This window comes from Erythrolamprus reginae, chromosome 6 (genome assembly GCF_031021105.1).
Source record: "Erythrolamprus reginae isolate rEryReg1 chromosome 6, rEryReg1.hap1, whole genome shotgun sequence".
NCBI lineage: Eukaryota > Metazoa > Chordata > Lepidosauria > Squamata > Dipsadidae > Erythrolamprus > Erythrolamprus reginae.
Window position 1 is genome coordinate 59,921,816 of NC_091955.1, and position 14,218 is coordinate 59,936,033.

At 38.6% G+C, this 14,218-nt stretch overlaps 1 protein-coding gene across 2 annotated transcripts in view; it reads right to left on the bottom strand.

The window, feature by feature from the left end:
• Positions 1–3,081: 3,081 nt before the first annotated feature.
• Positions 3,082–14,218, bottom strand: part of BLTP3B (bridge-like lipid transfer protein family member 3B) — a 67,519-nt gene continuing 56,382 nt past the window's right edge. For both annotated transcript variants that reach the window (XM_070755910.1, XM_070755911.1), the window contains 2 exons: positions 9,230–9,402; positions 3,082–5,833 (listed from right to left, as the gene is read on the bottom strand). In XM_070755910.1, the coding sequence (XP_070612011.1) occupies positions 5,708–5,833; positions 9,230–9,402 (299 nt within the window). In that variant the 3' untranslated portion in view covers positions 3,082–5,707. The remainder of the gene's footprint in view (positions 5,834–9,229; positions 9,403–14,218) is intronic.

Genomic DNA, 14,218 nt, shown 5'->3' on the forward strand with positions numbered 1-14,218 from the left:
GACGGGCTGGCCTCCTCAGCCCAAGACCCCAAGCCTGAGGGGGGCGGTGCGCACCACAGGTTTTTTGATTGCACCTGGCGAGGCTGCTGCGTAACTTGTTGCACCCCCGCCGCCATCCCCTGAGTGTAGGCATTGTTAATTAAATCCTGAACCGAAGGGGACATCTGAGGCCAAGTATCTGGTTGAGGCCTAATCCCTGTAGAAGACCAAGGCTCAGGTGGACCACGAAGCCCCGCTGCTGTTGGCGTGAAGGTGGCTGAGGGTCCCTGGCCGCTCCTTAGAGACTGACTTGCTGACCCTGGTCTAGGTTGGATAGGCCCAGGGGAAGGGAACACCTGAGGCATAGTTGCAGCTTGCCTGTCTGGAGACCAATCAGCGTCTGACATCACCTCTGCTGGCCTTATGGCAGTATGGGGAACTGGTGTGTCCCTGGCCAGGGGCAAATATTGCGCAGACAGAGGGGAAACCGTCAAGGGGGTGTGAAGGGCCGCTTCCAGCCTTTTTTCCAAGGCCTGAATCCTCTTTTCTGCATCTTTAAGTGAGGAAGAGGAATGCTGGGACTTGGCTTTATCTTTAGCCTTGGCCTTGGCCTTGGGGGCAGTGCTAGGAGAAGGCACTTTCCCTGGATTCATTTGATCTTCCATTGTACTTACAGTAACACCGGAGATAAGAAATTGGCAACTAGCTCACACCAACACCACGCACAAAATGGCGACCAGGCACCCCTGGGGCTAGCGCATGCGCAATTCCTGCCCCGATCGGTTGATCGCGCCCATTCTCTGGGCGAAGAGCAACTTTCCCGCCTAGGGACAAAATGGCGGGCGCGGGAAAGACTTCTGAGGGAAATTAGCCCTCTATGTCACCGCGCTGTTCCTTTGGGGGGGGGCAACCCCCCCAGGCAATATATCTCCACTTTAAACAGCCGCCGGCACGCTCAAGAATTTTGTGTTATTTTCGCCGCTCTCGTGCGATCCCAGCACGAGCGACGCGGCGGCGGCTTCGGCGGCGGCTTTTTTACGAGCCGCCGAACAGCTGAGAGGCGCTGGCTCCGCGCCAGCCCTCTCCCTCCAAGCAAAGCTGCCGGGGGAGCTCTGGAAGCCTCTTGATCTTGCTGGGGAAGTGGAGATTCCCCCAAGCCTCCCAGTGGGGGGGGGCGGACCCCCCCACCTTCGGCTCGCAGCCGGGTCTGGCCTCGGAGGCCAGGGACCCCAGGCTGTGTTGCTCCTCGCTTGGGGTGGTACCCACGGAGGGAAGGGGCCCCCGAGGAGAAAAACGGTGGGGGAGTGCCCACGGAGGGCAGAGACCCCTTACTGGAAAGGTGATCTGTGAAAACACAAGAGAGAAAACATTAAAACGGTAAGGCTATTCAATTTTAAATAATAACAAACAATTTTAATCAATTTTAATTAACCCATATGTCAAAATAACATAAGGTAACTCATAAGACAAAAACTCAAACGTCTCTACACTTAGACTGAGTTTTTAAAACTGGCTCATGGGGGCTGCTAAGGGGGCGGTGCCAGTTAATTAATTATTTAAATTAACTCAGTCTCTACCAATAGGATTGGTTAACAACCCATGATGGACTCTCCTTCCAGAGTCAATGGAGAATGCAGCCATGAGAGCAGTCACAAGACTACCCAGACATATCCACAGCTCTCCAACACTCTGTGGTCTGCACTGACGGCCAATTGGTTTCCGGACTCAATTCAAAGTGTTGGTCATGACCTATAAAACCCTACATGACATGGGACCAGATTACTTATGGGACCGCCTCTTGACGCATGAATCCCAGTGACCAGTTAGTTCCACAGTCGGCCTTATACAGGTCCCATCAACTAGACAATGTCACTTGGCATGACCTAGGGGAAGAGCCTTCTCTGTGGGGGGGCCGGCCCTCTGGAATCAGCTCCCCCCAGAGATTCGTACAGCCCCCACCCTCCTTGCTTTTCGTAGGAGCAGCAGCGGCTGAAGGCGAGAGGCAGAAACAGCCAGCCCCTGCAGCGGCTTCCCCGCCAGTGAGTTGGCCCGTTGGTGGCATCTCCATGCATCCCGGCCAGAAGTGGCAATGTAAGAACCACCATCCCCTTACCCCCCAGGAGGTATAATGGGTGGGGTGGCCTCCCATCAGCCAGAAAACACTCCCCCTGCCCCATGCACCCGGACACTCCGGAATACGGATGTATGTTGTTGCCATGGGCTGGAGCCGTGGAAGAAACCTGCTTGGGTGGGGAGAGAGGGAAGCCCTGGCCTGCCCGTCCTGGCTGGCAACTCTGCTTCCCTTGCTCTTCCGGGTAATGGCATACATAGCCTCTACTGTAATTTGGGTACTGAAGAATAATTTATGCAGAACTGGCATCTGGATCCATTCAATCCATTGTGATCTGATGTGCTGCTGTTCCTGCTGCTTAACAATTTAACCTGAATGACTATAAGCAAATGTGGTTAACCACTAAATGATACCTACTTATAGATCATTGTGCAAGTAAATGCCTATGAAAAGAAATACTGTCCAGAATTGGCATTTAATAACAGGTATTCTGTTTTATATTGTGAATTTGATATGCTATAGAAGGCCTGTTAATCTATTGCAAAATTTCCGTAGATATTTGATACATGCTTTGTACTGTAAGCAGAAGTAGCTACAGTACTTCGTTTTAACTAATGTGCCACCACAGGCTTTTACAAGTTTTCATAATTATATAATTTATATGTATTAAATGTTTGGCAAATGTCCTGTGGTGCCACCAGAGATGGAATTTGTGATAGTTTGCAATATTTTCTTGTAGAGGATGTTGGTGTATAGGTCATCAACATTTATGATGGCTAGAATGTGTTTCTTGGAAGGTCTTCCAAGGAGATACATATTTTATTAAAATTAACTTCATTAAATTAAATTAAAATTAAATTCATTTTCCAAATACAATAAAATTTTGTTCAAGTTGCCTCAACTTTAGAAATGAGTATAGTTCAAAATAATTTATGGAATGCGCTTCAGACCACTGTGCAATTTATTAACACACCTTTCTCTTTTTTAGGTTTTCACACAAGTTGAAAAAAGATGCAGCCACATAAATAATCTCATCAAATACATACTGCTTTAATTATGTGATTCATTTCAGCAGCGCCATTTCTTTTTCAGGCATGTACAAAAACCTGAAAAAATGCATGTTGTAATAAATAACAAAAACATGATATGATCATGCAAAGTCCAATCCTCTTCTTCCATACCAATTGGGAAACATGAAGTAAGAGGCCTTCATTCATAGGAATCTATTAATACAATGTTTAATTTTAGTATTTGAAGGGTTATTATTCACAGTACCAATAACTGATTTTTAAAAAACCCAAATCAAAAATGAAATTATTTGCTTTAAAATGACAATTCTGTGCTTTAAAAATTGTTAACTCAAAAATATTTTTCTTATAAAGAACAGCAAAGTGTATAAAATAGTAGCTTCTAATGTTCTGTGGAAAAGATCTTGGGAAACTGGGTGAAGAGATGTTCCTAGATAAGAGACAATATAGTCCACAGCTGCAAAGTGAGCGGAGCAAGAAACTCAGAAGGGAATCTAAGTTCCTGGGTTATAAAGGTGACAGTGGGAGAATTGTACTTTCAGATTTATAAGTTTCTGTTCATGTGGCTTTACAGTAAAGTAAAATTAGTTGATCTGGTTGTGTTCTCTATATGGTCTACCTGGCGAGGCTTACAGCATTGGATTTGTTCAGTGAATCCAAACAAGAACAAAACCACATTCTATTATTTTTGGCCAAAACATTGCTATGATATCATAGTATGGCAAGCATGAAATAAGAAAAGTATGAATTTCAAGCAATTTCCACCTTACACTGCTTATGCGTTTTACAATGATGATGAATAAATGGTACTTACAATCAGTCCTCAAAGATCCAGCCTTGATCTGGTTACCCAGCTTCTTTCCTGGCTTCTTACAAGCACAGTGATTGGGGAAGCAGTCAAGTCACAAATAACAACTATGTGACATTGTGGAATTTGCTTAACATTGGCAACTGGAAGTGTGAGAACTGCTATCTCCAAGCAGTACGGTCACCACACACTATATGACTGCCTTAGAATTTCTACTCCCAATTGTTATCATTGACCAAGGACTACCTGTATATATTTATTTTGTAATATAATTTTACATATGCCTAGTTAGAAATAAAACTGCAGGAAGCTATATGAATGTTAATACCAAGTTAAATGGTGGTTAGGTATGTGTAATCTTTTAAAATGGACTGTACATAAATAACCTATACAAAAATAATCTGGAAAATAACTTACAATTTAAATCAATTGGATTTAACAAGCATGTATTAGTCAAGTATTTTGGACATTTGGAGATATATAACTTTGGTTTCTGATAAACTAATAACATGAGAAATAGTGAAATAATATTTCGGAAGAAATAAAGATAAATAATTTCAATTGAAAGGAATAGGAGATGAAAAATATGCTGAACCTTCATAAAATTAAGACTACTATGTTTTAAAATAAAGGTATATATAAGGCATATATAATTGTTTACATAACTTGGACATCTTGATTTGTCATCTTTTTGAAAAGGTAAATTATTTTAATTTAGTAAATATGAGATAAACTTTTATTAAAACATTTTCAGTTCAAATTATTATTTTTAATTTCCAATTTGGTAACTCATCAGATTTTAATTGTTTGGTCTCTTATTTTTATTTGAAAAAAGAAATCAATCATTCCCTGAATTATTTTACAGTTCAAGTATAGCAAATATATACCCCTTACAATGTTTTCAAGTAATGATCTGAGAAAGGTCACTGAATAACCTATATACTGTTATCATCCTGATATGTATTCCATCAGGGACTTAGTTGTTATTTTAAAAAATTAAGAATTGTTTGCACAGGTTGGCGTACTTTACTTATTTACAGCAATTTTAAAACTGAAAATTTAAAGTTTAATTTTTATACATAATCTGTGATATAAAATGCAATTTTACATTTTGTTAAAATGTTACAAATTCAAATAATTATATAACTGTTTTCAAGCATATTAATAATATACAGCAATGTTAATTTACAAAAGAACATTCAACTGTTAAAAATGTAAAAGTTTAAGAATGGCTGAGATTCATTGTCAAAGCAAAAAAATGACTAATGATCCTCAAAAAGAGCTCAGATCTAACAACCCTATTATTTTGTGAGCTAATAAGAAATCGTTGTCCAACTGATTGTGCAATTTCCAATTTTTCCCAATATATATCATCATATTATCTTTTTCTATGCTGTAGTTATACATTTTGAGATTTGATGGTGCTAATATCCTGTTGGCACTTGAACTATTTCTGCATGACTATTACAAATTTTCATAATGGATCACTTTATGTGTAGTGCAAATTTAATATCGCTCGAACAGTCCTTTTGCTGTAACAAAGATTTTTTATCTTCACAAATGAAGATGAAGTTATCCTATCAGTGACAAAGGAATATTTTATTCATTTACCAGTTATTTCACAAGTTAATGGTGTATAATAGCAATTGTTCTTCACATCACTGCAACTTAAAAAGAGTTTAAAAAGAAAAAAAATCTATTTTTTCTTATTCCTTTTTACAAGTGCATTTTCTTCAGAAATGTTGCTCTGAGTTCAGTTCCATAAACAAAAATTAATATAAAATGTGTCCTTTCCTCTTTCACATTAATGTATAGAGTCTGCTAACATTTTTCATTATTCATTTTTTTAATATGGTGAAGCAAGGTATCTTTTTCCAAATGAGCTTCAGCAAGGGCCATCTTGGCTTTGGCTAATTCCTGTTTTAGACATTCATTTTCTTCTATAAGCTGTAATAAATAAATAAATACTTTTAATCTTAAAATGCCAAAATAAGTTTTATAATATTTTATAAACAATTTTAAAAATAAAGTATACTTATACAAAGAACTCTATGTTTTTCATTTGTTTTTGTTTCTTTTTGGTTTTCTTTTCAGTGCTTTGCAATACACGTAGAGCATTTTGATGCCATTTTTTTAAAAAAAACCTCTCATTCTCTAGGTTGATCAAATATAGAAATCGGGTTGGTTCCAATTTTTTTTGCTGTTGATTCTGTGGGCATGGCTTATTTTGTGGGTGTGGCTTCCTGGTCATGTGACTGGGCAGGTGTAGCTGGCTGATCACTTGACTGGGTGGCTTACTTTGTCTCTTTCTCTTTCATAATACCCTATATAAGCCCTACTGATTGATACATTTATTCATATTTATCTTCATGTGATCTGCTACCTCTGTTATAAGGCATATTATTATTATTATTATTATTATTATTATTATTATTATTATTATTATTATTATTATTTATTCGATTTATATGCCGCCCCTCTCCGAAGACTATGCCAGCAAAGGATTTAGAAGTTTTGGACAATTGAATGGTTAATATCATGGAGGTAATAAAAATGATGCAAGAGGCACATTAAATGATTTGGTGGGTTTTTTTTGTTAGTTTAGGTCAGGGGTCAGCAACCTTAAACACTCAAAGAGGCATTTGGACCCATTTTCTATACAAAAAAAACCTCTGAGAGCCACAAAATCTGGATGGGCATGACCAACCCAACATCACCACCCAGTCATAGGTATCCTCTTCACATCGTTATTCCTTCCTTCTTCCCCCCCTTTTACCTTCCTTCCTTCCCCTCCTCTGATTTTACCTTCCTTTTCACTCCTTTCACCTTCCTTCCTTCCCTCCCCCTCCTCTGATTTTACCTTTCCTTCTTCCTTTTTTTCCCTTCCTTCCTTCCTTCCCCTTCCTTCCTTCTTCCTCTTTCTCTCCTTCCTTCCTCCTCCCTCACTTCTCTTTCTCTCTTCCCAACTTTCTTAAATAAACAAATGCTGCTTTCTGAGTTCTACTAGTTGTGTTGCTGAAGCAACAGGAACCAGATAGTACCCCCCAACTCTATTAGATCTCTAATGAAGGGTAGAAATCATAGAGAGAGGTGATCCTTTCTCTCATTTCTCTCCCATATGTGGCGGATAGCATAGCGGATACCCTCCTGTGCTTAGATAACGGCGATGGAGGCAGGGACAGCAACTCTTCCTCCTGCTGTTGCTACCGCGCAATGAGGTGAGTAGTGGGCCAGATATGCACCATCCGGGCTGCGCAATGTCTTTGTATCCAGAAACTGCTCCTGCTAGTTCCCCTCCTTTCTAAGCTGACCTGGAGGCTTGTGCTGAGCTGCCCTTGGAAGACACAGAATCACAGAAAGCAGTCAGTTGTGGGCAGTGAAGAAAATGCTAGGAGCAGTTCAGCCACTTCAGCGGCTCTGCAGAGAGGCTTGTGCTTTCTTAGGGCAGAGAGCATGTTGCACAACAGGGTGGGCAGGGAGTTGTAGGAGAACAATTCATGTCACTTAAAAAAACCTTAAATAAAACAATCTACGCTGCATCTGATTTAGGGGTGGAGGTTCAATTCATCGCCCAGTCAAACACTGAAATGAAATGCTCCAGGCTGACAGCATTGCTTCAAATGATATTTGGCTCCAGATTAGAGCAGGCTTTTTTTTCCTTTTTTTTTTTGGCATGAAGGAGAAACACGAAAGAAAGAGACTCCATACTCCAACAATTGCTGAAGTGGCCATCTCCAGTGCTAGATGCTGGGACGGGTATGCCTCTTATTTTAGTCACAGTGCTACATCTTTCAGGCAATGGTTGCTTTTTACAGCATGAAGAAGAATAACAAACAGCACCTATCGCCTTGGCTGTTACCAGTTTGGGCAAATCAGGAGGAACCCACCCCTGGTAGATATGCATGACAAGTTCAACACTACTACAAGTTTAAGACTACTATTCTGCAAAACAAATCTGGCCTTTAGCATTACTTATAACTGGATGTAAACTATCATCTGTCCTCACTAATTTAACAACAGAACACACATTAATAAAAACCACTTGTAGGATATGTAAAAAAAGCCACATCAGCATGCTTGTGAAGCATAGAATAGATTTGCCAGAAGCCATTTAAGCTTCAGCTCAACACTTTTTACAGGATTGGTATACTGTATATGCATGAACTAGTAGTGAGCTGCAGCATAGACGGTCCGGTACACCACCCCAGTAGGAAAACTGGAGATGGGCATGCATCTCCACATCCCCAACGCATGCACCCCCACAGGATTTGGCTTCTGCGCATGCGCAGGAAGCGAAATCTTTTGCGAGGACACTTGTGTGTGCAAGATTTTGCCAATTCTTTTGCATTTTTTGCTTCTGCACATGCCCATGACTGTCACCAGGAGCGCACTGGGAGCACCGGTGACAGGGAGCCCTTCATTGGCATAAACCTGTTCAGCAGGAACTGTTACCTGACCACTCTTTATGTTATTACTTTAGTTAACACAAAAACATACAGAACTAAGCTTAGTACTGTGTGTGTGTGTGGGGGGGGGTATTCTACTGCAAAAAATACTATGGCTGAGTTTATATATTATAAATCTACTGTTTTGCTTTGAGCCATGGTTCATCATTTAGTTACATATTAATTTAATTTTTTTACAATCTCTGTAAATGCATTTTAAAAAGCATTTTATTTCACCTGACATATTAAAATTATATCCATCTTTATTTATATATAGTATTTTCTCAGATATTTAAATTATGTATTAGTAATTTTATTTATTTATTTATTTATTTATTTATTTATTTATTAATCAGATTTGTATGCCACCCCTCTCCGCAGACTCAGGGCGGCTAACAGCAATAATAATACAATGTAAACAATTTTCAATTATGAACGGACTACAGTATGTTTGTCAATTTCCAACTATAAATTGATATTCATTAAAGTTTTTAACTTACATTCATTATTTAATTATTTATTTTATTTATTTAACTTAAATTCATTATATAATTTCCTTAAAGTGTACATAATTTACAATTATGCATATAATTAAAGTATACTTGTCATCTGATTATCTGGACACATTTCTATCAAGGTGTTTCATATTGAGACTGCTCTGATTGCTATAACTTATGAACCCTCTTGTTTCAATAAATAGGGCATCATCTTATGTAACAAGACAGTTTTTTGTTTATTATTTATAACCTTACACTCCACATCATTCTGTAAAATACTTGAGGAAAATCAAATCTGCTGTCCTTTACAATATAAAATATTTAACTGCCATTATAAAACCAATTTTACAAAAGGAAGGAAGGAGGGAGGGAGGGAGGAAAAAATATAGATTTTTCATTACCTGTTCCTTGATTATTATGGGTAAAGGCATACATTCTTGGGGAGTGTTAATTTCTGGAGATGTTTGTGTGGACCGGGACTGACTCTGTTTCTTCTTATGCATACCAGCTTCAGCATCCTGACTGCCTATTTTGCTTTGTGTCTTTGGTGAATCATTACTAACTTTTTGGTGATCTGTTAAGACAAATCAGAATATTAAGCTTATACAAAGATACTAATATCAATAACTCAGTAAAATGCATCACATCAATATGAACTATATCAAGCAGAAATTGATAAAAATAGGCTACAAAATACTTTCAATACTCTCTTACCATTATTGTTGTTAAATGCATGTAACATTAACATAATATCAATCCAAGTAGTAAGAGTTGGGATCAAACTAACTTTTCAAAACATATTATTCAAAGTATTTTAAAAGGAAAGAAATGTTTCCACCCAGAGAGCTTCTGGGGGGATGGGGGAGGACATTTTTACCCTCCCCTGGCTCCAGGGAAGTCTTTGGAGCCTGAGAAGGGCAAAACACTAGCTTACTGGGCCCACCAGAAGTTCGGAAGCAGGCTATTTCCAGCCTTCAGAGGGTCTCTGGGGGACGGGGGAAGCTGTTTTCCCCTTCCCAGACCTTGAATTATGGGTGTGTGCACTTGCGCATACACAATAGCACGCGCCCATGCTCTTTCAGCACCCGAAGAAAAAAGGTTCGCCATCACTGATACAGGAAATCTAAATGGACTGTTACTTCTCATAGATTTAAACAGATGAATCACCTAGATATTTTACATTGAAATGATTTTAAACTTCTGAACATTATTCCTAGAGCATTTTATTTGAATATATTCTCAAAAAAGCACAAATGTGTCTTAATGATGTATATTCATTTGACAAATGGATCAATTTGTCTGTTTCACCTGGATTTATTGGGTTTTCAAGATAAAACACAATTAGGTCTGAAATTAATAGAACCAAATTGAAATTCCCCAGTTAGGTATTTACAATTATTTGTAAGCTATCTAATAAGAGTTTATGAGTATTCTGACACTTCAGTGGTCCGCAAAAAAAGCTTCTATTTTTCAAAATAGGGAAATAAGAGGGAGATAATGAGAATGAGAAATCTAACTTCTACTTACAAGGAAAAAACATGTCACCATACATTTATTTTGAATCAGGCTCTGAATCTGATCTTGTGTAGTACATCTAAAACTTTAACAGATTCAGTATATGCACATAATAGAGGTTTAACCAAATTTAAGCAAGAATGGTTCCCATAGATACAATATATCAAACTGCATGTAAAATATAATTGATTTCAGTCTGGCTTCTAAAGGGTCTTAAAATAATAAATTTGTTAAAATAGCAGATATACAAAATAGGGGAAATTAGAAACACAATAGTCCTTATTTTAAATACCTTATTTGCATTTTTCTTGTTAAATTGGTTTTTGCTTGTACTTTTTTCTTTTTATTAACATGGTATGTGTGTGTGTTTGTGTTTGAATGAAGCAATTATACAGTGGAGGTTTCCATACTAACTAGCTAACTCAAGATCAAAATCTTTATTATATAACAAATACTTTAATGTAATCCGCAACCATTTTTCCCTGACAGTTTTAAATTTGTATGAAAAAGTGAAGAAATGTTATGCTTGCAGGACTAAAATTCTAAATTGTAATTAATACCGACAGAAAGCAAAAATAAAATATATTCTTAGATAAAGAATTTTATCACTTAGATAAATTTATCTAAGTAATAAAATGTCAATTTTAATTAATACTGTACAAGTGTTATGCCAAACAATATAATAATATACTAAGATTTATACAGTAAGTGAATGAATGGTAGTTACTAATAGTTCTCAAAATTATGTGAATTGCAGGGGATCAAAATTTAGCTGTTTGGCAACCAGTCCACATTTGTGACTGCAGCATGTACTTTTTCTCTACCCTTTGTGCTGCCCTGCACTCTGCCATAAGCTACCTGTATTGCCCCTCATCTCCAGTTGACCTCTGCTGTCTTCTTCCTCCCACTGTGGCCATAATCCAGGCACTGAATGAGGCACAGCTCCAGGACATACTCACCAAGTGCAGAACTTTGTTTGCCAAAGGGAGCTTGCCAGGTCTGGTTAGGGAAGAGGTAGTGGGATAGAGCTAGCTGTTCATACTGGACTCAGGACTGGAGAAACATGAAGTGCTCACCCAGTGACTGCAACTGGACAACTGGAACTGCAGCATAGTCACCTGATCCTTTGTCTAATAACTGCTTCACTTAGCAATGGAAATTGGGACAAACCGGAATTGTTGTGATGAGACAGACTGGAAAATAGCAGACTCCAATGAACTCTGCAAAAATCCAGTCTGACAAACCGTTGTCGGGGAAGGGTCTTTGGACCGGAACCTTCCTGTAGGGACAATGAAGAAAGAGAGGTGTCTCTGACGACCAAGAAGAGCAGGCAAAGTCCTCAATCGGTCAGAGACAGCTCTCTAAACTGGTGGCAGTTATTTTAAATGACTGCTACAAAGCTGGGGTAACCAGGCTAAGTTTATATGTAGGTGAGAGAGTGGCCAACTCACAGGGAAAAAGCAATTTTGAATTTGGATTTTAAAAGAATTTCCCGAGTTGTAAATAGCAGCTAGTTAGCATTAGGGGACTGCATAGAGAAAAGAAAGAAAGGGGAGGCTAAACTACTAAAGCCCAAAAACGATTTAACTTGTTATAATTGCAATCGTTTCCTGATTGCTTATGTGTACTGTATGACCAGCGGTGGGCTACGAGCCGCAACTCTAAATTGCGCTCGCCACCGCTGCTCATAAGTGTTAGTGGGGCCAGCACGATTTTGCTTCTGCACCTGTGCAGGTAGTAAAATTGCGCACAGAGCCGCAGGTGTGTCCTTGTTTCGGCAAGTTTATTTTTGCTTCCGCGCATGCCGAAACACGGATGCACCTGCGGCTGCGTGCACGATTTTGCTACCTGCACAGGTACAGAAGCAAAATCGCGCTGGCCCTGCAAGCACTTACGAGCTGCAGTGGCGAGCGCAATTTAGTGTTCCAGCTCGTAGTCCACTGCTGCATATGATGATCATTAAATATTGTATCTCTTGATTCTTGACAAATGTATCTTTCATGTACACTGAGAGAATATGCACCAATGACAAATTCCTTGTGTGTCCAATCACACTTGGCCAATAAAGAATTGAATATTATTCTATTCTAATTGGACAAACATAAAAAATAAAAGGAAGAAATCCAGGAGAAAGCATTTTTTTGTGTGGACTTAAAGGTGTTTTTTGACAGCTTTGACAACCAGCTGGTTTGAGTGTGTTCTGGATAGAGAGAGCCATCTGCTAGAGAGAAGAAAATACTACAATACTTTATGGAAACTAAGAAACAAAGTGCAGCTGTGAAATTTGACCTTGACTGTAAGAAGATAACTTGGAAATGCTGAGAAACGCTTTTAATGAGTTTTTTGATTTTCCTATACTGTTTGGCTTTGTTTTTCTACGGCTGCGGAAGACAATAAATTTTGGAATTGGACTGGATTGGATGCATTAGAAGTTGTAAATAAAACAATAAGACCTTCTTTGTGGCTGCCCCGCCCTTATGGAACCAACTACTGCTCCCACCCTTCTGTCCTTCTGAAAGACTGTGAAGACCTGGCTTTGCCGGCAAGCTTGGGGACTGTGAATACAACATCTTATCATGTCTAATCTGTAACTGATTCTGTATGTATGTGATTGGACAGTTCATTAGGATTTATTATGTGTTTTACTGTTCTTTTACTAATATTTGACTTTGTTTATTGTATGTACTATTTACTGTTGTATGTCGCCCTGAGTACCATTGGGATTGGGCGGCATGCAAGTCAAATTAATTAAATTAAATTGTGGATAGTTATCAAGTTTAAGGGTATTTGTGTTAGATTTGAATACAACAATATGTATTGTTTATAGCAAAACGATCAGCAGTAAAAGATGGAAGGGAAATTTGAAATATTATTAATTGTAGATAGTTAATCAAGTTAAAAGGTTTTTATGTAAGATATGAAGATGATGATTTATGTTGTTGATAGTAAAATAGAACAGCAGATGGAATGTGAAAGGATAATTTCATTTAATGTTAAAGACAACTTAAATTAAGCTATATGATTATGTATATTATTTATGGTAAAACAGATCAGCAAAAAAAGTAGGGTGGGAAATTTGAAATATTAATTGTGGATAGTTAAAAGAGTTTTATGTAAGATTTGAAGAGGATGATGTATATTGTTTATAGTAAAATAGAATAGCAAGTGGAATGTGAAAGGGTCATTTGGTTTAATTTTAAAGGCAATTTAAATTAAGTTAATTAAATTATGAGATGAAGTTGCCATGCGGTGGGATAGAAAATTTGATGTTATTTTAAGAGATTAGGAATTTAGGGTGATTAGTAATATTGTTTATGTATTAAGAAGTGTTATGCCGGGCTTCACGTTATGAGCCCCAATTAAGTCAGAAATGTAAATCCAAACATACACGCTGTTGTAAAGTAAACAGAAAAGCTGTTTATCCAAAATAAAGCTGTGCACACACTCTAAACTGAGCAAATTACAGTTAATAGTCCTTGAAAGTTGTGAGAACGAAAACAAGCAAAGTAGATAAGAGCTGCTGTGGAAGCGTCATAGCCAGACCTCTTCCAGTCAGTTCACATGTTTTTACTTAGCTGTGAAATATCCCCAAGAGTTTGTGAAAAACCAGGAACAGAATGCAAACACAATGTCTCCTTCTCCAAACGGATGATCTCCCACACGCACTCTGCAATGCTGGGAATTTATCAGCAGCCCCATTAGCCTAATTGCCCCAGCCACAGGTGATCTCCCTTATCTCCGATGATACCTATGCAGTTGGTCCCTTCTAGCCATGAGTCTACGCATTCTGGCATCTATCCACCGATCCTCCAAGTCCAATGACCCACTAATGGGGCCATTAATTAATGGGCTGGCTGCATCCACCTCTCTATCTG